At 44.1% G+C, this 26,851-nt stretch overlaps 1 protein-coding gene across 1 annotated transcript in view; it reads left to right on the top strand.

Annotated features, from left to right (window-relative positions):
* Nucleotides 1-26,851, top strand: part of PAH (phenylalanine hydroxylase) — a 58,147-nt gene that overhangs the window by 10,957 nt on the left and 20,339 nt on the right. Inside the window, exons 3-4 of the mRNA XM_002711296.6 lie at nt 2,481-2,664; nt 19,257-19,345. Coding sequence (XP_002711342.2) covers nt 2,481-2,664; nt 19,257-19,345 — 273 coding nt within the window. The remainder of the gene's footprint in view (nt 1-2,480; nt 2,665-19,256; nt 19,346-26,851) is intronic.

Raw genomic sequence — 26,851 nt, 5'->3', positions numbered from 1 at the left:
TCTCTTCAATTATCAACAATAAAGTAAAAAGATATGTGCATACCTCTCAACAGTAAGATTAGTGAATTTTACTTTTTGGAATTTTAGTTATCTAAAATAATTTCAGGATATCTAAAATAGTTATCTAAAATAATTTCAGTTATCTAAACTATTTTCAGGATACTTTTTGTTCATTTATTTTTGTCATCTTTATTTTATTTATTTTTCTTTATATTTGAAAGGCAGAGAGACAGAAAGAAAGAGAGGTGGAGAGATCTTTCACCTGCTGGCTTATTCCTCAAATGCCCCCGCATCAGCCAGGCCTGGGGAAGGCTGCAAATAGGAACCAAGAACTCAGTCCAGGTCCCACACATGGGCATCAGGGACCCAAGGACTTGAGCCATGACCTGCTGCCTCCAAGGATGCATGACAGTAGGAATCAGGATCAGAATTGGAATAGCTGGGACTCAAATCAGGCACCCTAATATAGAATGCAAGTATCAAAAGTTTAGAAGATGAGCCAAAAGATTTCCCCCTTATTGTCTATTTAACAGTAAGGAAACTCGTATTCACTTATTGTGATAAAGGTAGACAGTACTTCTTGGTTTTCTTCATAATGAACAGTGCTACCAGTGAAATCACCAACTTTCTGAATAAGTAGCAGATGACTTGCTGAGCATTTAAATTTGAAGAGTAATTTACGTAAATGACTCCTTTTTCTTTTTGGTGACTAAAAACACTAAGAGTTAAATATCACCTTCAGATGCCTTTGGAGTTTGTTATGGTAAGTAATCATTAGTTCTTTTCCCCATTTTGATGGCTCTTTGTAAATTCATCTTTACATTACTGTAGTACCTAGATTGGCCCATGATATTTGATTTAAGGAAGAGATTCTCTAGGGAGATTTGAGGGCTTCTGTTGGCGCCCTGTTCTTCCTTCTGGGTTTCTGAGAACATTTTCATCTGGTCTCATAGTGAATCACAGTTATAGCCAATCTGAAGGTGATATGGGAAATGTGGACTTTTCCCCATTTTCTTCTCTACAAACCTTTCTCCTGTCCCTTGAGAGTTTTGAGCCTTTTGAGGTTATATAAGCTAAAAGAATCACCTCCCCTCACCACCTCCAACCTCACCCACTGTGGGTACAGCCAACATCACATCCCACCTGTGTCTCATCAATGGCATCAGGCCAGTCTTGACAGATCTCTTGTGTTCCTCAGTCAGTTCTCAATGTGGAAATCAGATGTATCATTTCAAGCATATGAGATCATATTTATTTCTTTTATTGAAAATTTATAAAGACCCTCATTTTTTTCAGAATCAGACACATATTCCATCAAATGACCTGCAATATTCTCTATGATTGGCCTCCTCTCTTGGTTATTTGGATCTCGTTTCCTACTATTTCCTCCTTAACTTCCTCTGTTCTGCTCATTCTGATTTCGTGGTTGCCCCTTCAGCAGACCAGGCATCCTTTGGGCCCTCGCCTGCCTCAACTCCTTCAGTACATAGGTCTTGTCTTCCCAGTGAGGTTGCTTGTGTCCACTCTATTTAATATTGCTATCCGCCCTCACCTAATCTCATCAATGCCCATCCTCTTCACCCTGTTCTGCCTTGTAGTTCTTTCCTTAGTCCTAACCATTGTAGAAGAATATGTGAATTACTTATCTTCTGTGTCTGTTGTTGATAGACTCTACTTGAATGCAGTCTTCTTAAGGAGAATCATCTCTCTGCTTTGTTTGCTGATGGGAATCTCAAGCACTGAAAGGGCAATTCGCACCTTATGGGTGCTACAATAGCTGTTTCTGTTAAAGAACTTGAATGAAAAATAATTGAATAAAATGTTAATGGTAATTATGTTAGATAATTTTGCCATTTGCCAAGCAGTATGTATCATCTTAACCAATACTCCCAACAAACTTACAAATCAAGTATCATTAAGACCACTGAATTACAGATAGTGAAATTTAGGATTAGAAACATGAAAGTACATTGTCTTGGGTCTAATTGTTGATATAATTTAGAACTTAGGTAAGCCCAATAAATGTGACTCCTATGAACTTTATTCAAGAATAGTGTTGCTTCCATACTCTTTATTTATGGATGTTCTACAGCATTTCATTTGGGAAAGGTTTTCCTATGTAACTGCTTCTGGTAACCACCGTCCTAGAGGTTTAAACCAAACCAAAGTCTCATGAGTGTGGTGATAATCTTGGCCTTCAACAGATTCCCATGTAACTGAATTCTGTGACATTCATTTGAGCCATTCCTCTCAACTCTTACCAGTTGATACTTGGTTTTTAAAAAGAAAGAGTAAAAGCAACTATTGTGAATTTAAGGACTTTATCCTACTCTCAAAAAAATCCTGTTGTTCATCTCTGTATCTCATTGTATTTTGTGTGTTGCACATTCAACTTCACATTCCATTGTGTTCTGGGGTTGCATCTTTGACCAATTTAAGTCCCAGTGATATCCCCTCACTCTACCAATTCTTTCTTCTAGGAGAATGATATTAACTTGACCCACATTGAGTCCAGACCTTCTCGTTTAAAAAAAGATGAGTATGAATTTTTCACCTACCTGGATAAACGTAGCATGCCTGCACTTGAAGACATCATTCAAATCTTGAGGCATGACATTGGCGCCACTGTCCATGAGCTTTCCCGAGATAAGAAGAAAGACACAGGTAAGAATTAGAAGACTTTTGCAACACAAAAGATTCTATACTGTTTTCATAGAATAATGACAAAAATAATACTTTGTATATTAGAATATTTTCTATGTCTATAATAAAACATCTGAGGTTTGGTAATTTATAAAGAAAACCAGATTGTTTAGCTCAAAGTTCTGTAGACCCAGGAACATGGTGCTGAACCTGGTGAGGACAACCCTGACTACATCACACTGTTGTAGATAGCATCATGGTAGTAGCACATTCAATAGGAAGGGATTATATGGTAAAACAGGAAGCCAGGGAATCGGGAGGGGTCAGGCACACTCTTTTATAACTCACTCTCATGGGAGCCAACACATGTCCTATGACGTCTACCTTAATCTCTTCCAAAGGCAGTGTCTCCAATGACCTAACAACATTTTACAAGCCCCCTCCCCACTCCTAAAGTTCCCACTATCACAGCCTCCATGAACCCTTGGTGGGGAGGAATAAACCACATTGAAAATGTAGCTCCCTGGAAGACTGTTGGGGGATTAAGCAGGAAGATATAGATTAGGGACCTAGGTAAGTACCTGGCATATTATAGAAATATCCTAAGTGTTAATTCCCTTTCCTCAAGATATCTATTCCTTCTATTAACAGCTCTCTTTCTATTGTTGTGATTTTTATAGATTTTTTTCATTCCTGAATTAAACATGCTCTCAATCTTTATCTCCAGGGTCCTTTCTACAAGGATGCAAATTTAAGACAAGATATCTGATTATGTCCATTCCAACCAAGGGCTCTCCCCAAGTCCATCTCATAATGTGCCAATTCTGGACTTGGGATTACCTGACTCCTTGTTCCCTGGGCTTTCATTGTCACCATTCATTTGTTTATCTGTCTTTTCTATGAAATTATGAAGTCCTTGTGAACACAGAGGCGCTCCCACCTATATTTGCATCTTTGGAGTTCAGCACAATGCTCTATACAAATGTATTTATAAAGGAATGACTACAGGAGTTGTCAAGACTGGCTCTGATTTATTATTTATTTAGTGAAATGATGATCACAGCTGTCTTCTAGAAGGGAAAAGAGCAACAGAATGTAGGAATTATAATCACGGGTTTTGGCTCAGTTAAAGTCCTGCTTCTTCCACTTTCTTACTCTGAGACCCTTGATAGCTGCTCTGAAATCTGTTTCTTAGAGTGTTTTTGAGAAGATTAAATGAGATTATAGGTGCACAAAAACAGTATTTAGCACAGTATTTAGCATAGGGTTAGATAAATTATAGTGTGTGGTTTTTGTTATGATTGTGTTTAACCCAAAAAGAATACAAATAAGTTGATTGCATTTTAGGGCCCAAAGCATATCCAGATGAACTATTTTTTAATAGACCATTTTTAAGAGAAATACTATGTTTATAGAAAACTTGTGCAAAAAGCACAGAGAATTCCCCTATGTCTTCTTTTTAACCTCCCATCCCTAATCCAAGTTTCCCTATTAACCTCTTGCACTGGTGTGGTAGATTTTTTTAAGTGATGAATTAGCTTCAGTACATTACTATAACCCACAGTGCACAGTTTATATGTTGTATTGTGCTTTATGTATCATGGCTGTATCAGTTTTTGTTTTTGTTTTTGTTTTGACAGGCAGAGTTAGACAGTGAGAGAGAGAGAGAGACAGAGAGAAAGGTCTTCCTTTTTCTGTTGGTTCACCCCCTCAAGTGGCTGCTACGGCCGGCATTTGCAGCCGGCGTGCAGCGCTGATCTGAAGCCAGGAGCCAGGTGCTTCCTCCTGGTCTCCCATGCGGGTGCAGGGCCCAAGGACCTAGGCCATCCTCCACTGCACTCCCGGACCACAGCAGAGAGCTGGACTGGAAGAGGACAAACTGGGACAGAGTCCGGCGCCCCAACCAGCACTAGAACCCGGGGTGACGGCACCGCAGGCAGAGGATTAGCCTAGTGAGCCGCGGCACCGGCCATGGCTGTATCAGTTTTGAGAAATGCATAATATCATGTAGGTACCATTACAATGTCATACAAGAATGGTTTTACCCCCCTAAAAATATTCTGTGTTCCAACTGCTCATCCCTTTACTTCTACATCCTTCTTTTGGAAACCATTGGTGTTTTTGTTGTCTCCATAGTTTTTCCTTTTCTATTGATATATTTGGAATAATAGAGTATGGAATCTTTTAAGACTGGCTTCTTTTACTTCACTTAAATACAGTATGTATTTAAATACTTAAATGCAGTATGTATTTAAGTTTCCTGCATGTCTATCTGTGACTTGACAGCTCACTTCTTTCTTATGCTGAATGGTATTCCATTGTATGGATATACCACAGTCTGCTTATCCATTCATCTATGGAAGGACATCTTGGTTGTTGCCAATTTCTGGCTATTATGAGTAAAGCTGTTGTAAACATCCATGGGCAGGTTCTTGTATGGGCATAAGTTTTCAATTAATTTGGATAAATACATAAGAGTGTGATTGCTGAGATAAACTTTCTTTCATCATTTTTCTACGTAAAATCATAAGCTTCTCTCCAAAATGTTGAAAACTTATAGTCAAGAGAATTTCAGGTGCTGAATTGAATTAGTCAGTGGGTATCATGTTATAGTTAGGTAGGAGAAATATGTTCTGATATTCTATTGCACAATAGGGTAACTATAATAATAATGATGTTAGCTGGCACCGCGGCTCACTAGGCTAATCCTCTGCCTTGCGGCGCCAGCACACCGGGTTCTAGTCCTGGTTGGGGCGCCGGATTCTGTCCCAGTTGCCCCTCTTCCAGGCCAGCTCTCTGCTGTGGCCAGGGAGTGCAGTGGAGGATGGCTCAAGTGCTTGGGCCCTGCACCCCATGGGAGACCAGGATAAGCACCTGGCTCCTGCCATTGGATCAGAGTGATGCACAGGCCGCAGCGCGCTGGCCGCGGCAGCCACTGGAGGGTGAACCAACGCCAAAGGAAGACCTTTCTCTCTGTCTCTCTCTCTCACTGTCCACTCTATCAAAAAATAAAAAAAAATTAAATAATGATGTTACATTATTTAAAAAAGCTAGAAGAAAAGTTTTTGACTGTTTTCACAACAAAGAAGTGATATATGAGAAGATAGATAAGCTTAACCTGATTTGAAAATTACACACTGTGCACAGGTATTAAAATATCACATTACAGGCCGGCGCTGTGGCTCACTTGGTTAATCCTCCACTTGTGGCGCCAGCATCCCATATGGGTACCAGGTTCTAGTCCCGGTCGCTCCTCTTTCAGTACAGCTCTCTGCTGTGGCCCAGGAAGGCAGTGGGGGATGGCCCAAGTGCTTGGGCACCTGCACCCACATGGGAGACCAGGAAGAAGCACCTGACTCCTGGCTTCCGATCGGCGTAGCTCCGTTTTAGTGGCCAATTAGGGGGTGAACCAATGGAAGGAAGACCTTTCTCTCTGTCTCTCTCTCTCACTGTCTAACTCTATCTGTCAAATAAATTTTTTAAAAATCACCTTACTCCATTTATGTATATAGTTCTTATATTTCAATTAAAATAATACGTAGTATTCTAATAGCCAGAGATGCTTTAAAATGAGACAAAATTATCTTCATAGAACAGGCCACTGGACCATTTTCTAAAAGGTATCGCTAAGACTTTCCTAAGAAGTCTCTCATTTTCTGTCCTCATCTTCCTGTGGCTATAACCTAGACAAGGAAACCCACTCCCAGCTTCTGCCCTGGCTGAGAGTGGACAGCAATGCAGAAGGGCTCAGGCTTCTGGGGGCGGGCACTTAGAATTCCTCCTTGGATCAGTGCTATCTGCCTTCTTTTTCCTTCGGCCTCCCAAGCTGCTTCCCTAATGACTACCCTGTCCTGTTTTTCCGGCCACCTGCTCCCAACAGGACCTGCAGGCTCTCGGGACAAAGGGCCTGCCAGATCCTGGGGCAAGCTCTGCATTTGGTTGGAGCAGGTGGAGACCAGGCCAGCTGGGGCTCAGGGGTAGGAAATCAAAGCAATTGACAAGCAGGCGGGCCCCTTGGGGATCCAGGAAGATGTATGTAGACCAGCTGGAATGCTGGCAGCCTGGACAGGGGGCTCTGACAGGAGGTCCTTAACTGGGATACAGCACCAGTTAGAAGACTAGATCCAGGAACCAGGGCTTACCACACAGTGTGACCCTTTGCAGTTTCCCAACTGAAGCCATCAGGAGTAATAAAAATCTCTGCCTACATGGATGGCACTGGAGGACATTCTGCTGAGAATAAGCCAGCCGCAGAAAAGCAAATACTGCACGTTCTCACTCCTTCAGTGGAAGCTTAAAAGTTGATCTTATAAATGCAGAGACTGGAATAGCGATCACCATCACTAATACCGAGGGAGGAGGGGATGGAAAAAGGATGGATAACAGGTACCAAGATGTAGCTAGATAGGATAGTTCTGGTGTTCTGTAGCACAGTTGAGTGACTAGTATAACAATTTATTGTATATTTCAAAATAACTAGAAGAGTATAAGGTTTCTCAGCCCTAGAAGTGGTGAGTGAGCAAATGGAAGTAATTAATTGCCTTGATTTTATCATCATACATTGTACACATGGATCAAATGATCATGCTGTACCCCATAAAAATGTACAAAAATGATGTGTCAGTTGAAAACTGTTAAAAAAAGAGTCTTTGCCTGTTTGGATTATTGAAGTCACCCAAGTGAAACACTGGCAGCAGAGAACAGCATGTTTAAGCTCGGTGATGTTCCCTGTTCCTAGCATTGTCATCATTGTTGCAAGTCCTGGCAGGGGCACTGGAGCCACAGAAAGCCAGCCTGCACACAACTGCGTCTTCAGAGATTCCGAGAACTGAAAATGACCTCAGAGGTCATGCAGCCTCACAGATGCCTTAATTTTCAATTGTGGAAACAGAGGCTATGACTTGCCTTAAGGCAGAGGGTGAATTCTGTGTGGTCATAGGCAGAATGTGGCAAGAATGTGCTGAGTGCTGCTCTGTGCTGGGCGCTGTGCTACGAGCTGGAGACAGAACTGCCTGCTCTAGAGAAATACATAGTCTGACAAGGTGATGAGAAAGCCAAGTGAATACAGTAGAGGAGCAGGTGTTGCCATGGAGAAAGAACTGATGGAATTTGGCCTCTCTTCCACTGTTTAACTCTGAGAACGCAGCAAGTGTAAAAACAAAAAGTATCTTTTTCATGCAAAGGTATCTCGTAATCACTGTTGGGTTTACACAGGCTAACTGTAGCACAAGCTCAATCCCCTAGTGGGGCTTCTCAGCTCACTGCTTAAAGTGGCAGAGTTGACATTTGAATTTGGGATGATATTTTACCTAACGGTGGAAAAACATCTAAGACTAGCCCTTTAAAACATCCCATGTTTCATGACTCTTACTTCTTTGGGTGGTTTGTCACCCCATTCTTATCCTGGATGCCCTGCTCACACTTGACCTTAACTTACTTATAACCTAAATAACTGCTCCTTAGCAGCTGATGCTAAAATGGCATGACCTTGCACCTGGCAAGAAAGATGAGCTCTTTGCATTTCTGTAGTCGTTTTAGTGGTGTCTGGGCCCAGAAGCAGATTGTTTTAGGGGAAACCACGGCTCCATGCAGAGTTACTCTTTCTGTAAGGCTCAGTGGGAGGATGATCAGAGGAAGAAAAGCATCAGAGTAGATCTGAACCTTTGATTCTTTCTCTGGACAAAATGCCCCTTTTAATAAGAGGCTCAGATCTCAGGGGTGAGTCTGACAGCAGGTTCAAGTGAGGGATCTGAACCCCTCAAATAAATTAAGCTAAATCACTTTCCACTCTAGTTTCTAAGCCATTCAGAAAGCCATGTGGGTGATAGAAAATGAAACTTTTTCAGTTTCTTAATTGCCAAAGTTCCCCACCCAAAACAGCTTAAGGGGAGGTTAATTATGGTGACATGTTAAAGAAACCCCAACCTTCTCAAATGCCTCCCGGAGAAGCTGATGTGAATTTAATAGGATTTTAATCCAGAGAGTCTTTTGAATACTTGAGGTCTATTCTCCTTCCACCCTCTCTCCTGATGACCTCAAATCCTTCTTCAAGCCAACATAAAAGAGCATTAATATCATCCATCGATCAATCTACTAATCCTTTTACCTTTTCCTTTGAGTGCCCTGCATGACATTGTATTCAATGGGGAACGGAAAATGCCTACATGAAGACAGATTGTAGCCAGGAGAAGCAGATGGACAAAATGTCTTGGGTAGAAGGAGGTCTAGGAGTATCACCTTTTGGAGAAAGTTGTCTGTTCAGAGTTATTTTCCAACAGTAAATGGGCATTTACTGGATTTTGTTCACGATGTGATTGTAAGGATCTGTTGAGAAAAGTGAGTCTAGGCTGCTAATGCAACTGTTTTCTACAAACAACAGCCTCTATTTATCTTCTTCATCAGCATCACCATCATCATCATCACCACCATCTTCTACCTGTCAATCATGGATCTATCTAACTATCCATCTACCAATTATCTATCTGTCTCTCTATATATCTATCCACCTACCTTTCTATCTTTCTGTCTATCTAGCTGGGGTACATGATTATTGTGAGAAGACAAAAGCAGCATTATTATACTTATTCCTTCCATCTTAACACTCTGCCCCAAGAGGTTTCTCTTCCCTGTTTCAATATTGCTGCCCTGAAGACCTGTACTGAGTAAGGCTGCTGTTTCAAATTAGTTTGGTTTGGAGCGGAGTATCAGATTCTGTAGAGGTAGAGGGCTCTGAAAAGCCCCCTGGGATTGTGAGGAAAAATGGTACACATGCATACATATGCATAATTTTTAGGAAAGAAGATTACATGCATACATATGCATAATTTTTAGGAAAGAAGATTTTTCAAAGAGGCTATGATTCTCAAAGAGTTAAGAATCTTTAAAGAGAATGTTTAGAGCTGAAAGGAAAATCCAAATAGCTTGAAGTTTATTCCCATTCCCACCACCTGCCTCTCTCTCTCTCTCCCTCCACTTGTCTATTGTGTTTCTGCCTTTCCACGACCCTGCTCCAATTATAAACTTATCCCCATGCATTTCACTTTGTCCTGTGTGTGCCTCTAATGGCCATGCCTATAGGTGATGGTGGCACTGGGTCCTCAGGAAACAAGGTATTTTCAGGCTTGTACTTGTAAATCACCTTTTTTTTTTTCAGTCTTTATCTGGAGATTTGCTGAATGTGTTATGTAGCCCTGAGTCCTAGAGGCTCTGGAAGTGACTTCTATTTCAGTAGACTGTCTCATTAAGATGAGAAGACCCCTGTCTTCAATCGAGGAGTGGGAGATGACACCAATCCAGGAGCTGGACATAGAACCTCTAGGTGATGCCATCTGGTTTGCTCTCTGCAGTCTGTCAGGGAAGGCTTTAGTCATTGGCAAGGAGAGATCTGAGCAAATACTACTTTTGAAGCTCATGCAGTTGGCCAGGCCACAGAGCTTCACACTAAAGAAGATCATAAAATTACAGGCAGGCTCTCATTCTCGGAGGAAATCCCTCATTTATGAGCCAAATAGAGTGTTTTCAAAATTCTTTCCCCTTAGGTTGTCTCATTTGAACCTTGCAATAGCCAACTCAGATAGTGCCAGCAGTTAACATTGTTCTTATTTTCAGTATTAGGAAACAAGACAGAGGTGAAGTTGAAAGACAGCATAGATTTTGTAGTCTTCATTGTTCCAGTTCAGTTCCTAGGCTGTAGCAGTTTGGCTAACTTATTTGTTCTCTGTAAGTCTCCTTCTACACATTTGTAAACTGAAGCTATCTGGGTGCAAATGTGGTTGTGTAGATTATATAATAAAATTTGCATAAGTGTCTGGCATGTAGGATCCATGTAAAATATTGCTAGTAGACTTATATTTGAGTCTTCTGTAAGGAAACCCAGTGAATCTTATGGCTGAACAAGTCTGGAATCCTAAAATTCAAATCTTTAACAAAGAAAAGCTGTCATGAGATGCTATTTATGTAGATCCTGAAGATTGTGAAAGTTACAGGGAGTTAGACTGAGAATACCTTTTCTCTGTGGGAGAATGTGTTTCCTCAATGGAAGGAGGTAATAAGAGCATATGAAATGATTGTAACTGGAGGTCAACTTACCATTCATGCTGGATGGAAAGAACTTCACATTGACCCAGAAAGAGCAAGGAACTTAGAGGGTCAAGAGCCAGCTTCTGGGTTCTTTGTACACTGTTACCTAGGTTTGAGTCCCTTCTGACCTCCTACTGGCTAGGTGACCACATTTGCTCCCCCTTTATCTGTAAAATGGAACTAAGACCCACTCTGCCACCTACTATGGCTCATGGAGGGAATTTTTATTAATGTCGTTCTTGCTGATTTCATTCTCCTTGACATTTCTGTAGCATTTGACAGAAATCTCCTCAGGAATTCTCTCATTCCTTAGCATTTTATAAATTAAACTTTTAAAAACTCTGCTATTGGCCAGCGCCGCAGCTCACTAGGCTAATCCTCCGCCTTGCGGCGCTGGCACACCGGGTTCTAGTCCCGTCGGGGTGCCGGATCCTGTCCCGGTTGCCCTTCTTCCAGGCCAGCTCTCTGCTGTGGCCAGGGAGTGCAGTGGAGGATGGCCCAAAGTACTTGGGCCCTGCACACCATGGGAGACCAGGATAAGTACCTGGCTCCTAAAAAAAAAAAAAAAAAAAAAAAAAAAAAAAAAAAAAAAAAAAACCTCTGCTATTAGGGTTTTTTTTTTCTTCTCTTACTGCTATTTCTCAAAAAACGGAGTCATTTTTGCCACTTCTTCTCTTTCATTCACATTTGTTCCATAATTCAGTGGGTCATTCATTCATGCCACCAAAGGTGATTGAGCATATACTCAGTGTCATGAAATAGGACACAGTAGTGAAAAAGACAGACATGATGCCTATCCTGATGGATCCTATAACCTGGTAGGCCACTGCTTCATGGTGTGATATGTGGCATTGATAGGAAAGTACAGCATTCAAATATATTCAAGAGTATTCTTAATGGTCTACTCTATACTCAAGAGTATACTTAATAGGTTCACTGCTTCCCGTCTTGGGTTCAGTTGATGAAGGGAAGGAGAGAAGGGCCAGGGAAAGCCTCCTAGAGTGGAGTAAGCAAGATGTAAGGAATGTAACAGGTGTCAGATGTATTCTATTTGGCCCCATGTAAGTTTAGCATAATTCTAGGTGTAAGTGGGAAATCACCATATCAGTGTGATGTGAGCCTTCCCGAGACAAAATTGCACATTTGGAAATGTAGTGAGCATTATGTCAACTATTACAATTATGGGACATGTGAGTTCTTAAATGGGATATTGGGAAGGTAGTTCCAGTTTATGTGGATGGTTTTAATAATTAATTCTACAGGCCATTATTATTCATAGTTTTATTCATCTTCCTTCACTCATTCCATCTATCTATTCAATACTTCTTCTATTATCAATGGACTCTATTTCATGTTCTAGGCTCCTTTCATTTATGGGGTTCTAGGATCCTCATTTTAGCACATGAAAAGAGAGAACAGATGTGTTTCCCTGAACCCACCACTCCTGACAACTGTCTAGGAGGTGGAGGGGCACAGCTTGATTCTAAGAGCCAGCCCTTGACCTACGCATTCTTGCCAGGATCATCCTTAAGTGCATTTCTTCTTCGTAAAGACAGTAGAAGCTCCTTGAAAAAGGAACATAAAATCCTCCCAACTCCTCATCTTGCAGGATGCTAGCAAGCCACCCCTTCTCTCTGAGCTCAACACTGCAACTGCTTCTCTGCAGGGCTGGAGGTCATTGCCTCAGAGGAGACATCCGGGAGTCTGGGAGGAAGGGGGGAGGGGACCCTTCTATTTTGAGCACAAGAAATGGAGGATTTATTGCTCTTCTGGAGACAGACTGGAGGCAAGCCTGGGTGCCTTGTTGGCTAAACCCTGGGGCTGATGAACATCTGATGGAGGGAGGGGGATAGATTGGACTTAGCCTGCACCTTAAAATGCTGTAAATTTAATGGGCCTGCTCTGACCCACTGTCCAGGAAGCAGGCTCTGGCCAGGAAGCAGGCTCCAGCCAGGCCTATGGGCCTTATGCTTTGGAGCACTTTTGGGCCAGTAGCCGCCATTCAGCCTCCTGGCTGAGTAGTTGACCCCAATTTAATGGGACCACGACGTGGGTGTCCGGAGCTGGCTCTCCAATGGGCTGCTTCCTTTGGAGCCAAATCAATATTTATTAATGATCCACCCCCACCCCCAGCTCCCCTGGTGCCTCTGGCTTCACAGAGGGCCTCTGTTGTGCCAGCTTGCCCCAGTCATTCATTAACCACAGGCCCAGCAGCCTGTTGAGGGGCTCACAGAGGCTGGCCACCGCTGAGGTATTTGGCAAGGTCATTAATGAGCTAATCTGATTTAACTTTTCAAAACAGAGGCCTGGGTCACTGGGGTCAGTCTCTATTCCCAGCATTATGAGACCCGGGTGAGGAGAGGGACTTGTGCCATTCGTGGATAAATAGGAAGGTTGTGTGAAGGAGAATGTTCAAATGTTACAACCCCTAAATCCAGGGAGGTTTGGGCTGCACAGGGTGTGGGGTGGGACCCAGGCTGTCCTAGGGACCCTCCTAAAGCCTCCTGAGACCCTTAACTTGGTACCTCCTTACCCACTCCAGGTGGGAGAACAGGTGTCTAAAATAAAGGAACCACTGCTTCCCATTTATTCTAAGCCATGTGGTCTGATGATGGATTGCCCAGGCTGCAGGATTGTGATTTCATCTCAGCTAGCTCAGGGATCCACAGCAATTTGCTGCATCTCTTTGAGCCTCAGTTTTTTCACCAGTGAACAGGAATAAAAATGCCCACCTCTTAAGTCTGCCTTGAGCGTCAAAAGAGACAATAGAAGTAGAGCACTTAGCACAGTCTCTGGTGCAGAATAAGCCCTCAAGAAAACATACCTCTAAAGGAAAACAGGTAGTTATAAATGTTTGGTTGGTAAAAATTGGAAGAGGTTTGGGACATAGGTATGGACTCTGGTGTGTGTGACCATATTTGCTTAGTTAGGCAAGATTCCAAAGGTTTGTTGTGAGTTCTTAAAGCTACAACACATGACAGATCCACCTGCCATGGGTCAATTATTTCCCACCCCAAACAAGGAAGCAGGTGAGGATTCCATTGCCCCTCCTATTTCACAAGTGAAGAACCAAAAACTCAGGAATCAAGTAATTTTTCAGCTTCTCATAGTTTGCAGATATGAGAGATGAGACTTGAGCTCAAGCCTGCTGGCTTCCAGTCCAGGGTGTGCACACCATTTATGCAGCAGTAGGTGTCAATAAAAGCATTGAAGGCTTGATGTGACTTTGGTGCTAGTCTGTGAGATCCCTAACTTTCACTCCTGGGATCTTCACACTGCTTCCTGCAGAATGCTGCACAGACAGGAAGGGTGCTGCCTCTTCTCTTTGCTCCCTGCACTCCCGAGCACCTATAACTTCCCTCTCCTGAGTCTTCTTTCCTTAAGCCTCCTCCTTGCTTACCAATGTGATGGCTGGAAAATTCCTTCTCTTAATCATTAGACTCAACCCAGGTCCTCCTTCTATCCCAGATGCGATAAAGACCTTGACCTCAAGTGGTGCCTGGGGAGGAAGTGGGAATAAATTCCAGGTTGTTCCTGGGCTGCTGCCTGGAGGAAATGAGTACCTTTATCACTTGACTTTCTGTAATGAAAATGACATTGACGATGATGATGATAGCGATAGTGATAGTGCTGATGATAACATTACTGAAGACTCTCAAAGCACTTGCTGTGTGCCAAGCCCTGTTGTAAGCACCATTCACATGTGAGTTCATTTTCATTCTCTCATAAGCCTTTGGAAAGGCATATCATTGTAGCCACTTTGCAGATGGGGAACCAGGGTAAACAGAGGTAAAAAAAATCTCAAAGTCATGAAATAGCAGAGTAAGGTTGGATACAGTCTATGTGCTTAAGGCCACCAGCCTGGCTGTGACTTGGGCTTTTCTGGGTCATGATGGGGTGCAAACACCAGAGGCCCATGGACTCAGGCGAGCGCCCCACAGTAGTAAAGTGCTACCTTGGGGGCCCTCACAGCTTCTGTGACAAGGTCCTGAGATCAAAGACTTGGGTCTTGATTGGCACTTCATCTTTGTCTCCTGGACTTGAATTCTTTGGGTCTTTGCAACTCCCTCCAATTTGCTACCCCTTCCTCCAACCCTACCACCAAGGGATCTGAACTAAACCATATGGTCCAATTAGGGTCTTCGCTTTGGAAAAGGAAAACTGTTGCCCAGAGTTGGAATTGTGCTGGTTCTGCTGCCCTCTGGTGTTTGGCTGGGAGATGGCCAGAACAGCTCTGAGTGCCAGTGAGGCCAACAAGCTTCAGTTTGTGGAATAGAATGTTGTTTCTCAGTGAGATGAGAAAGGTGAAGGGCAGGGATGATGCTTCTGGGAGCTGAACAAACGTAGTGACTGTACTTCTGGATAGATAAGAGGCTGATACATTGAAATGGAATTGTATTTTCATGCATCCTCTGGCCAGTCTTTTGGATTCCACAGGGCTTGGAATATTAAACCCAAAGGGGATGGCAGCCACCAATGAACTCAACAACCCTCTGTTGTAGAGGGGAACCTGAGACCCAAGGTTTGAAATCCTGTTAATACAAAAGTTGAACTAAGAACCTGCTTCCTGATTCCAACTTCCATTCTTTCCTTCCTCTTTTCCCTTGCTTTAAACATTTTTATCTTCCTCGTGAAATTCTTGTCATCCTAATGGTTAATATTGATCAAGCATTTATTGTGGGTCAGTCATTGTGCTAATATGTGTCACATTTGCTAAAGCATTTAATTCACCAATAATACGGAAATATCATTTTCATCCATTTTGTGGATAAGGAAAATAAGGCTCTGAAAGATAAAGACTTGCTCAGTTATACAACAAAACAAATGACAGACTTTTTAGATTTGCTAGAATCCTTTCTGTTCCATGTACTATGATGAACTAAGGGAAGAATCAGCATCAGAATAAGAAAATATCTTTATTCTATATATCACAGCTGAACAATGATAGTATTTAGCATAGGCTGATACAGTTCTTAGCAAATCACACATATTAACTCATTTAACTTCATATTCTTATCAACTAAGTCATTTGTAGTACTAATATCACCACCTTACAGATTGGAAAATGAAAATACAGAGACAAAAATACCCGAGTTTCACAGGTCATAAGTGCAGAGAAAGGGATTCAAGTCCAGGCTGCCTGGCTCTGTTGCTGGATTCTTAGCCGTCACTAGAGTGACTATCCTTGAGACAGGCAGGAGACCAGCTCCAGACGAGGGACAGACTAACCTAGATTCCCATCGAGCTTGACAAGACAGGGTTAAGTTACCAGGATTTCCTCCCTTGAGTCTGGAGGATGTCATATTAAACAGCATCCCTTGAGTAGTATGAAAACAAGAGATGGGGCAGGTGTTTGGTGCAACCAGTAAGATACTCCCTGCCAATGCATCCAGGAGAGCAGCAAATGATGGCCCAACCCCCTGCTACTCATGTGGGAGACCCACATGCAGTCCGAGGTTGCTGGCTCTTGGCTTCATCCTGTCCCAGTTTCAGTCATTACAGTCATTGGGGAATGAACCAGTGGATGGAAGATGTCTTTCTTTCTCTATTGCTCCTTCGTCTCTGTCAGCCTACCTTTCGAAGAAATAAAAATAAATCTTTAAATAAAAGGTGTTGCTTAGGACACCCACATTCTGAATTGGAGTGCCTGGATTCAAGTCTCAGCTCTGCTTGCAATTCCAGCTCCCTGCGAATGCACATCCTGGGAGGCAGCTGTAGTTGGGTTCTTTATATTCCCAAGACAGACCTGGACTTAGTTTCAGATTCCTGGCATTCTCCTGAGTCAGCCCTGGATATTGCAGGCATTTGGGAAATAAAATAGCAGGTGGGAGGTCTCTCTTTGTCTCTCTGCCTTTCAAGTAAAATGAAAATGAAGCAAACAAACAAACAAAACAAGAGTTGGCAAGTATTGCCAAGGGTGTGGACAAGAGGGAACCTTTGTACACTATTGCTGGGAATGTAAGATGGTACACCCATTATGGAAAACAGGTTGGTGAGTCCTCAAAAAATTAGCAGAAGAAGAATGACCATAGAATCCAGAAATACCACTTTAATATATAAATCCAAAGGATATGAAATCAGTATTTTAAAGAGATGTATACAGTCTCATGCTCCTAGCATTATTCACAACATCCAAGACATGAAGGCAACCTAAATGTCCATCAGTAGATGAATGGATAAAGGAAATTCTCTCTCTCTCTCTCTCTCTCTCTCTCTCCATCCATCCATCCACAATGGAATGCTATTCAGCCAGAAGAAAGCAAGCAACCCTGCCATTTACAGTTACTTCAATGAACCTAGAGGGAGTTATGTTAAGTGACTGGTGACAGCAGAGGTTCACAGAGCAAGGCAAAGGCTGGACTCAAGGACAAAGGGGAGCTTGGGGAGGAGTTTAGGTGATGAAATGGGAAGCCAGGCCCAAAGAGGTAGATGCAGCATAATGCTGAGTCCTCCAGGCCCCAAAGTCTGGGCAGCTGGGACCAGAGAGATGAGACTTATGCTCCCTGTTCCTCACTTTCCTTAACTGTAAAGTGGGTAAGAATGCCTGCCTTCTGAGGCTGCTGGGGGGTTGAAGGAGGTAGCACATGTGAAGTGTGTAGCAGAGTACCTGGCACATAGGTGCCCTGTGAGCAGTAGAAGGAACTATTCCCACAACATCTGTTAGTCCCACTCACAGGGCATGCTTTTGAGTACTGAGCATGCTTCTGGGGTGTGGAAAACTCTGGGTGGGAAATGGCAAGGAGCCTGCTGGGCTCCAGAACTGGCCCTAACCCATGAGGCAGAACCTTTCCATGAGCGGCAGGTTGGGATGGTGGTCAGGACCGCAGACCAGAGTCAGCCAGATCCAAATCTGAATCTGAGTCCTGACCCCACTGTTGATTACCAGTGTGTATATCTGGGTCTGCCTTCTCATTGCTCTGTGCCTCAGTTTCTTCTTGTGCAATATGGGGATGCCAGTGGTACTCACTGCACAGGTAAAGTATTTAGAATTGCACTATGTTGGCTTTAATTATTAACGTGGACAGTGGAGAGCTCAGCACCTCAGTTCCACATAAACTCCAACGAGGCGATTATGACCACTATAGATAAGCTCTCCTTGCTTTGGTTGAATTCCCAAGGTCGCGTTTAGCTCATGGATGGCACTTCCCATTATTGACCACTAGATGGCACACATGTTCTTTCTTGTCCCATGTGGTCCCGTCAGACTCAGAGGTCAACAGGCCTGAGATGGAAAGCTATCTTTCCTGCTTTCTCCTTTACTTCTTACATGGTCCTCAGATTAAAGAAGCTACTTCACATAAGTCCTAAGCACAGGACCTGGTACATGGTAAGGCTTCAAAAAACCATTTGCTATCCTTCCTTTCATTGTCAATTCTGCTTTACAGAGGAAGGATCGAGGCAGGCAGGGTAAGGAGGCAGGCAGGGCTCGGATGTCTAAGCCTGGCCTGGTGCTGATTGCAAGTTCAGCCTCTTTCTCCCTGAACCTCATTTAGAGGAAGCATCGGATACCCTGGGCACATATCAAGGCCCCACTGTGTTAATCTTAGTCCTGTGGCTTCCCTCTGGCTCTGCCTCTCTCTCACTCCCTGTGTGATCCTAAACTAGTTGTTTAGTCTGCCAGAGCCTGTGTCTCATCTGTATAATAGGGACTATAACACCTTTCTTATTTGGGGGGTATTTCAGGAACAGCAACTCTATGAGAGTAGACACTCTGTGGATGGTCTTTACTGTTGTTGATACCCCACCTGTCAGCTCAACTGGAGGATGAATTTCTTAGCTCCTCCCCTGTCCCTTCCTTTCCTCTAGAGCTACAGCATACCCTCATGGGCCCACATCCAGTACTTTCTGATCTCTATTCATTTCTGGGGTAGTTCCACCCCAGCGTATCTTCTTCCCTGGAAGCTGTGGGGATCTGGATGCTGTCTGCTCCCTCTGGGGTCCGTGTCTCTGCTGGAGCTTGTCACCATGGACCATGTGACTCAGGCCCCATCTCCTCCCTGACTGTGCTGCCTCAGAAACCAGTCCACAGATTCTTCAGGCCCTGCAAGACACCTTAAGCCCATAAACTATCTGGCTTCAGCTGTGGGTTTCTCACTGGCTGTGGGATACAGAGGCTTGTCCTGGGTGCCTGGGACAGTGGGGAGGGAGACACAATATGAAGACAGGGTCTCAAAGGTGCATTCTTGTTCACAACAGAACAGCTCTGGTTCCATCTAATTTGGATTTGGGGGCAACATAAAACATCCTGGTGCTAAAGGAAACCATTGAGGACAATGCTTGTGCTGTGGGGAGGGAGAGTTTTGAAATTAAAGTGGGAGGGAACCTTCAGGAAAGAGAATATGTTGGGGAATGTATTTTGAATTTAGTTTCCAAGGAAAATGGAGTTTACCTTTTCAATTACAGTGATTTGGGGGTTGTGTAGAACCCTGTTTCCTAGCACCCATCATTTGGCCAAGTGAGCCTGATCCTGTGTTTCTGAGCTCAGTGGGGCCTGGGGCCCTGTCACTCAAGATTTTGCCCTTTCTGTGTTGTAGTGCCCTGGTTCCCAAGGACCATTCAGGAGCTGGACAGATTCGCCAACCAGATCCTCAGCTATGGAGCAGAGCTGGATGCAGACCACCCTGTGAGTCCACTGCCCTTAGAATGAAGCTGTTCCTGTTCTTCCCCTCTCTCCTCACTCCCCACCCCCTTCCTTGCCTCCACACCCTGTCTTGGAAAAATATGTTTCTTTACTTTGTCAACAAATGTTTATTGAGTTTCTACTTCAGTCAGGGCTGGGAGGTCAAAGATGAACAAGACGCCATCATCATCACCATTACCATGGCCACAGTTATTGTTGGAGCAAATGTGATCACTGTCCAGAAACCATTGGCTCTCTATGGTGCATGAACACACACATATGATCTTTATTTCTACCTCTGTTCACTTTATAAAAGCAACAATCAAGGGCTTGGGAAACACTAAACTCTACTAGCATCTCCGCCCCCTGCAGGGGGCAGTGGGGACCTGTGACGCTGAAATTGGATCTTTACATCTGAGTGGAAGATGCTGGTGAGACAAGGAAAGGGGCAGCATTGTGTTTACCAGAACACAAAATGCAAAGACTCAGAGTCCTGAAAGTATCAGAAATATAGTGGGAGTGGCTGCTTGAGGTGGGAGGAATGAGGATGAGATTTGAAGCTGGGGTCTGGGTTCAAAAGTCTGGTAGAGCAGAAAGAACTGGACTGTGCCCCGTGTCCAGAGCAGCAGGCCCTCAGTGGTTCTGAGTGGAGGACAGGAGGGGGCTTTCCATCCCTGCCTGTTCCCTGCAGGGGCCCTGAGCAGGAGCGGCTCTGGTGGTTCTCATGCAGCCCTTGGGTGGGGATTGCTGCTTCCACGCTGCCTCTCCTTTATTCTCTGCTGGGCCAATGTGACTCCACGCCTGTGATTTGGAAGCTGTTCACACTAGCAAGGGTTTCAGCGTGACCCAGGAAGCATCTGCGTTTCCTTGGGAGCCTGCTTTCTTCTCTGTGGAGGAGGAGCCTGCCTCCCCCACAGGGCCCTTTTCAGTAAGCAAAGTGGAGGCTTCCACCTCGCAGCCAGCACAGAGATGCCATGGGCTCAATGGTCCTTCCTAAGGCCCTGTGCTTAACGCTGGTCCCTGAGAGTCTTAACCCTGGGCTCACAGTGCAGGAAGACAAAGGCCTCGGTGGTGGCAGAGTTCCAGACCCCTCACAGCCACTGGGGGCCGAGGGGGGCTGGCCTTTGAGAATGTGAACAACTGGTGCTTGTTCTTATTCAAATCCTAAACCCCTGAGAGTGAAAATCGAGAAAAGCAAGAGGAAGAAAATGAAGATGATTCATAATTTCAGCTCTTTTTGTTTTTTGACCTCTACCATTGTGCAATTTTTAGTAATAAGAAAATGTTTCATAAACAAACAGAAGTGAAGTCCTTTCCATCCTCCAGACTTTTAACAAACAAAAAACACCTATTACATCATTCTCTCCTAAAATAATCAATACTAATATTTGGGCAAGCCACTCTTTTTCCACTCCCCTTTCTTTCTCGCTCCATAAGTTATTCTATAACTTACTACCTGGCCATGCCATAGCTTGCTAACTAGCAATACCATAACACACAAACCAGCCCCCAGCAGCATGGCTACAGGAGCCTTCAAGGCTTTTGTGGCTGCAGTAGCCCTGATGTGAACATGCTGGCCCATGCATCTTCGTGTAAACTTTTCACAACATCAGTTGTAAAGTTAAATTATTCTTAAACCAAGGAGAGAAATTTCTTTAAGTCTCCTAATACATGTTACTTAGGCACTCTCTCTGCCAAAAACCTGAAGACGTGCTGACTCGGCTCCACTTTTCCATATATGATGCTGTCAATTCCCACAGAGCCCAGGATGGCAAAGCCTGCTGCTCCATGGGGCCCCTTGGCAGGTCCCTTTCTGCTGCCCTAGGTGTCAGCCATATTAGCACAGCAGTCCCAAAGATGTCTTTTCTCAGAAAAGCTCTCTGTGGATTTGACCCAGCCCTCTCCCACCACACCCTGTCTCCTCCCATGGGTCTTCACCCCCTACTTATTTGGGGCAGTGAGGAGATGAAGCCAACAGAGAGGCAGACATTTCCTCCCCTTCAGTCTCTGTGTCCTTGCAGAGCAGCCAGATTGACCTTAAAATCCTCTGGAATTTGTTTCTCTATGCAAGCCCAGCCCAATCCTTGGCTCCCTGGCCTCAGTGTCATGAATTTTTTCATAAAAATACAACTTATCAGGTACACAGTCCCGAAGAGGAGGCACTAGGCTCTCTCTGTTCCTTGGTTTTCTCATCAGATCCTGGGAACCTGGGCCAAGGACAAAGCAAACCCTCTAGGGTGCTTCCCCACAGCCCTGCAGGTCCCACATGCCTGGCCTCAGTGTGGGAACTGCAAGCAGACACCAGTCCGAGGAGCGAAGGGGGTGTTCTTCCCGAAAGGAGCCTCTGTTCTTCTCTGTCCCTGTGTGTTCTGTATGATCTCTTCATCCCCTGACCTCCTGCCCTTGGCAGGAAGCACCGATATTTGACCCAACATCTCACATTAGGGCCTTCAAAACAGCCACGTTCAGAAATCGGGAAAAGAAAGGATTGTTCCCGAAATGCAGCGTCAGGGGCATCTGCCTCTCAGCTTTGGCTCAGTGGGAAAGTTAAACAGGGCACTCTGCTTCCCCCTGTCCGTCCAGCCCCCATGCTTCGGTTGCCAGTCTCTCTCTCCTTCCTTTATGCAGCCAGTGGCATGACTGTGCCAGGCATGATGCTAAAAGCATGGCGTGCATTTTTTAACTTCTGTGTCCTCACCACTCTGGGAGGGCTGTGCTTTTCCTTTTCAGATGAGAAGTCTCAGAAGGAGTGGGTCACGGGGTCTGCTGTGGATGTGAACTGTTCCAGGCTGTGTATGGGAAAGGGGGATGAAGTGATAAACGACGCGCGGTCCCTGCCCTCCCGGTGCTTCCAGGTGTAGAGGAGCAGGGGACGGGCCGTCCACCCTTCTTTATTGATGCCAGAGGAAACTCGCATGGCGAGCAGAGCCTTGGCAGTCAGAATCCAGCTGGCTCAGTTTACGTCCACTTCCAAAACAGGCCCCCCGTTCTCTGACCCTCTCCAGCCTCTGTCCATGTAGTTCCCTTTACCTAATACGCCTTTTCTCAACATGTCCTCTGTTCTTTCCCCTATTAGCAAATCTATTCATCTTTTAAGGCCCAACACCTGTGTCCTGCCTCCCTGTCTCCTCCCAGGGCCTAAGCCCTTCCACCTTATTGCTACAGGAAACCCGTGTGCATGTTTTAGTAACAGGAACTGTGTGCATATTTCAGTGATGTTCATGATTGCCTTGCATTTTACATTTTGGGTTCAGAGATCAGATCACAACAAATTCACTTCCTCATGATTTGTAACCTCATAGGTGGTACAAGAGCATACAGGAGTAAAAAGGCCTTAGGTACATTTGCAAAGCAATCTGTGACGAAAATCCCATAGTAAAAGAGAACTACTGCATTCTACAACTCCATCTTAAGCATATACAAATCACATTATCTCATTTGATGCTTTGAAAAGTACTGCAAAAATGAAATCCATTCAACCTAATGTTACCTCATACTTGTGTGTAAAACCTCTTTTTTCCCACACAAAATACTTGGCACCATTCTTTTGAATGTTAATGCTCCATAGATACAGTGTAGGAATTAGTTAACTGATAACTCAGAAAGGTACACACCCCCGAGGTTTAATGAGTCAGCATATGCTGTCAGCTCTAAGATAACTGTGGACTGGAATGGTTAGAGATGACTTCTAGAAACTGGGAGATCTGGGTTGAGTCCTATAGCAGTCAGGGTTGATGAGTGTTTATTAAACAGTTCCCAGAGCTCTGTGACCTAACCCAGTGAAAGTTTACTTCCAGTGTTTGGGTCAGTAGGGAAACTGTTCTACTCAGTCTTTCAGAGATCAGCATCTTAGCAATCTCAAGGCTGTACCCTCCTCCAGCTCCTGGGACGCCTCCTTCATTTTCCCAGTGCCTGGGAGAAGAGAGAGTGAGAATTTCTCCTCAGAAGTTAAGATGGGCCATGTCTGCAGGTGACTCACCTCACATCACTTCACTCCAGTTCCACTAAGGGGAACACTTCTTACTGCCAAGGAGAATGAGGAAGACATTTTAGCAATGTTCTCTGAAAGGATGCAGGGAATATTTGGGGGAACCCCAGCAGTCTCTGCCACACAGACCTTAATCCCAGATATCCTGGTCCTGTTTACTTGGCACCTGACCTCAAGTCCAAGGTGAAGATCTGTACCGGGGGAGTTTTCTGGTGAATAAAATATCAGCCAACCCAATTTTCCTTCTTATGTATTTTTGGTTCTTGAGCCAAGAATCTCAAGTGGCTTTTTAATTTTTCAAGGTGTGGTATTGACACTCCTAATTCTTCAGAAAATTCTCCAAGTACAGGGAAGGCTACATTTTACAATAGATCTCTCCTTCCCACCCACCCAAGCTTCTCCCCAAGAGGACCCCATCAGAGTCCATTCCAAAGATCAGTCAGCCAGTTGAGTCATCAAAGACTTTTCTCACTCTTAATAAGTTGTTCTACATAAACATAATTCTTAAATTATGTTTAATTTTTAAATTATGTTTAAAACATGATTGTGATGCAGGCATAGATGCTGGTTAATGTCTCAAGTGATTGGCACCCTGCCATCCACATGGGAGACCTAGATTGGGTTCCTGAATCCTATTTCTGGCCCTGGCCCAGCCCTGGCCTTGCAAGGATTTGGGGAGAGAAATGGGGGTGGGAACACTCTTGTCTGTTTGTCCCTCTGTCTTTCAAATAAGTAAATAAAGCTTAAAAAATTGAAAACCAAACATAATTGTCATATAGATATATAGTGAACATGTCAAAGATACACTTGATTCATTAAAGAGGGATGATGACATTAATAAGGGACAGTGAGGCAAGATGAAAAGGTGGGTGCAAAGAGAGATACACAAAATAAAATAGACATGATCATTGAGAAATCGAATGCTGGAACACAGCCACAAAGATGGATGCACAAATGATTAATATCCCATGAAGCAAAGAAACCATAAATTTGAGTGATATCTGTTCTACAAAACAGAAATCATAAAATAAATATTTAACAGGTTATAGATCTTCCTTTTTTTTTTTTTTTTTGACAGGCAGAGTGGACAGTGAGAGAGAGAGACAGAGAGAAAGGTCTTCCTTTTCTGTTGGTTCACCCCCCAATGGCTGCTGCACCGCGCTGATCCGAAGCCAGGAGCCAGGTGCTTCTCCTGGTCTCCCATGTGGGTGCAGGGCGCAAGGACTTGGGCCATCCTCCACTGTACTCCCGGGCCATAGCAGAGAGTTGGACAGGAAGAGGAGCGACTGGGACAAGAACCCGGGATGCCGGAGGATTAGCCTATTGAGCCAAGGTGTCGGCCAAGATCTTCTAAAAGTCAGAATCCACTTTGAAAAGTCTGAACTTTAATAAGTAGAAAATAGGAAAGTACTTGAAATGTTTGTGGAAAAATGAATTTAAAAGATAAGCTCATTTGGGTGCAAACTTATTTGAAATTCATGTGTATTGGAGTCTTTAAAAATTCGCAGAAATGCATGTCGTGAAACAACTACCCATGGATTTCTAAATTTTTGCACCAAAATAAACATCTTTTAGCTCCATTTCCATGAACTTTTTGAAGTCCCCTACTATGGGTCCCCCTAGAGTAAATAGTGAGCTTGCTAGACTTGGTGTTGCACAAGGTAAGGTTGTTTTGCCTTTTCTCCCAAGTTTTGCAAAAGTTTTCTTTTTTTTTTTTTTAATTTTTTTTTTTTTTGACAGGCAGAGTGGACAGTGAGAGAGAGAGACAGAGAGAAAGGTCTTCCTTTGCCGTTGGTTCACCCTCCAATGGCCGCCGCGGCCGGCGCGCTGCGACCGGCGCACCGCGCTGATCCGATGGCAGGAGCCAGGAGCCAGGTGCTTTTTCCTGGTCTCCCATGGGGTGCAGGGCCCAAGCACCTGGGCCATCCTCCACTGCACTCCCTGGCCACAGCAGAGAGCTGGCCTGGAAGAGGGGCAACCGGGACAGAATCCGGCGCCCCGACCGGGACTAGAACCCTGTGTGCCGGCGCCGCTAGGCGGAGGATTAGCCTAGTGAGCCGCGGCGCCGGCCCGCAAAAGTTTTCTTGATAGCAGTTACTCAGGGATATGCTGACTATAGATGCACTGATCCAGTGACAAGTAGGAAAAACAGGTTGCTGAGTTGAATTATTGTTAATTAGCGTGGTGACCACCTAAAAGGAGAAATGTGAGGTTGCTGAGGGAATGTATTGTAGAAGGAAACGAATAAACTCTGGAAAAATCAGAAGTCTATAAAAGTGAAGTTTAAACCAAGGGAGAAAAAATAGATAGTAGTTTATTGATCAAAAAGAAGGAATCAAAGAGGATTCCAGTTGGAGGGAATAGCATGTATGAAGGTCTTGATGGGGGAAAGAGGAAGAAATGAAAACAAGACTAATATAACTTGACCACCCGTGGAAGGCAAGAGTGGCTTAGAACAGAGTTGGAAATATAGAAGGGCCAGATCACATAAAGCCTTGTGGACAGACTTAAGGGTTTTGAACTTTATTCTCAAAGCAATGCGAAGTCATGGAAAGGGAACTGACCTCACCAGATCTGTGAGGTGAAGTGGACAGGGTGGAAGACCAGCTGGAAAGCAGTGCAGGAGATGATGAGGACCCATGTGAAGCTGTGGCAGTGAGATGAAGCCAGGACAGACACAAGGTGTTTGGAAGGTGGATTGGCTGACAATTGATTCCTGTGCATGAAGGAAGAGAGGAAAGAAGTGAACAATGACTCCCAGCCCAATGGCTTAGGCAACCAGGAACCTGAGTCCTTGCCAGAATAGACTTATTTAAAATTTTTTATCTTAATTCTAATTAGTTTTTTTTTTAACAGATTCAATGTGATTTGTAGATACAATTCCAAGAACATGCTCATATTACCTGCCTCCCTCTGCCTTCCCCCTCCCCCATTCCAGAGCAGACTTTGGGATTTATTGATAGTGACTATGCGCAGTAACACAGAAATGAGCAAGGGAGGGGAAAGTCAGCACTTCCCCTGGTCTATTGGTCTGCAAGACTTGGCTTAGTGTCTACAGGTTGGGGATGGCAGGTGCTTAAAAATCCATTTGAACCTTGTCTCCTGCGGGCCATCTTCCCCAGTGAGCATGGGAATTATATGAAACAAAAAGCTTCCTGCTAATGGCCTAGGTACAATACACAGAGTAAGGTAAGAATCTTGCAGAATTGTTTAAAAAGCTCAGAGGTGGATGATAGGGTTCAATGGCCCACTTTAGAATATATTACTTTTCAAGTTCTGAGCCGGACTCCTCTGCTTCTGGATTTTCCAAAATTTTGCACAAATGCATCATTCTCTGAGCACCGCCTATGTGATCAGGATTTTATCTGCTGCCCTACCTTCCTCACCTAATGTAATCCACACGACACTCTGAAATATACATGAACAACAATCTTGTTTCCCTGATGAGGAAGCTAAGGCCAGAGAGGCAAGCTGACCGCCCCAGGTCATGCTTCTAGTGAATGAATTAATTAATATCCTAG

Source organism: Oryctolagus cuniculus, chromosome 11 (genome assembly GCF_051225735.1).
Source record: "Oryctolagus cuniculus isolate XC-2025 breed Fujian yellow rabbit chromosome 11, ASM5122573v1, whole genome shotgun sequence".
Classification (NCBI taxonomy): domain Eukaryota; kingdom Metazoa; phylum Chordata; class Mammalia; order Lagomorpha; family Leporidae; genus Oryctolagus; species Oryctolagus cuniculus.
This window is presented reverse-complemented; position numbering and strand designations above follow the sequence as displayed.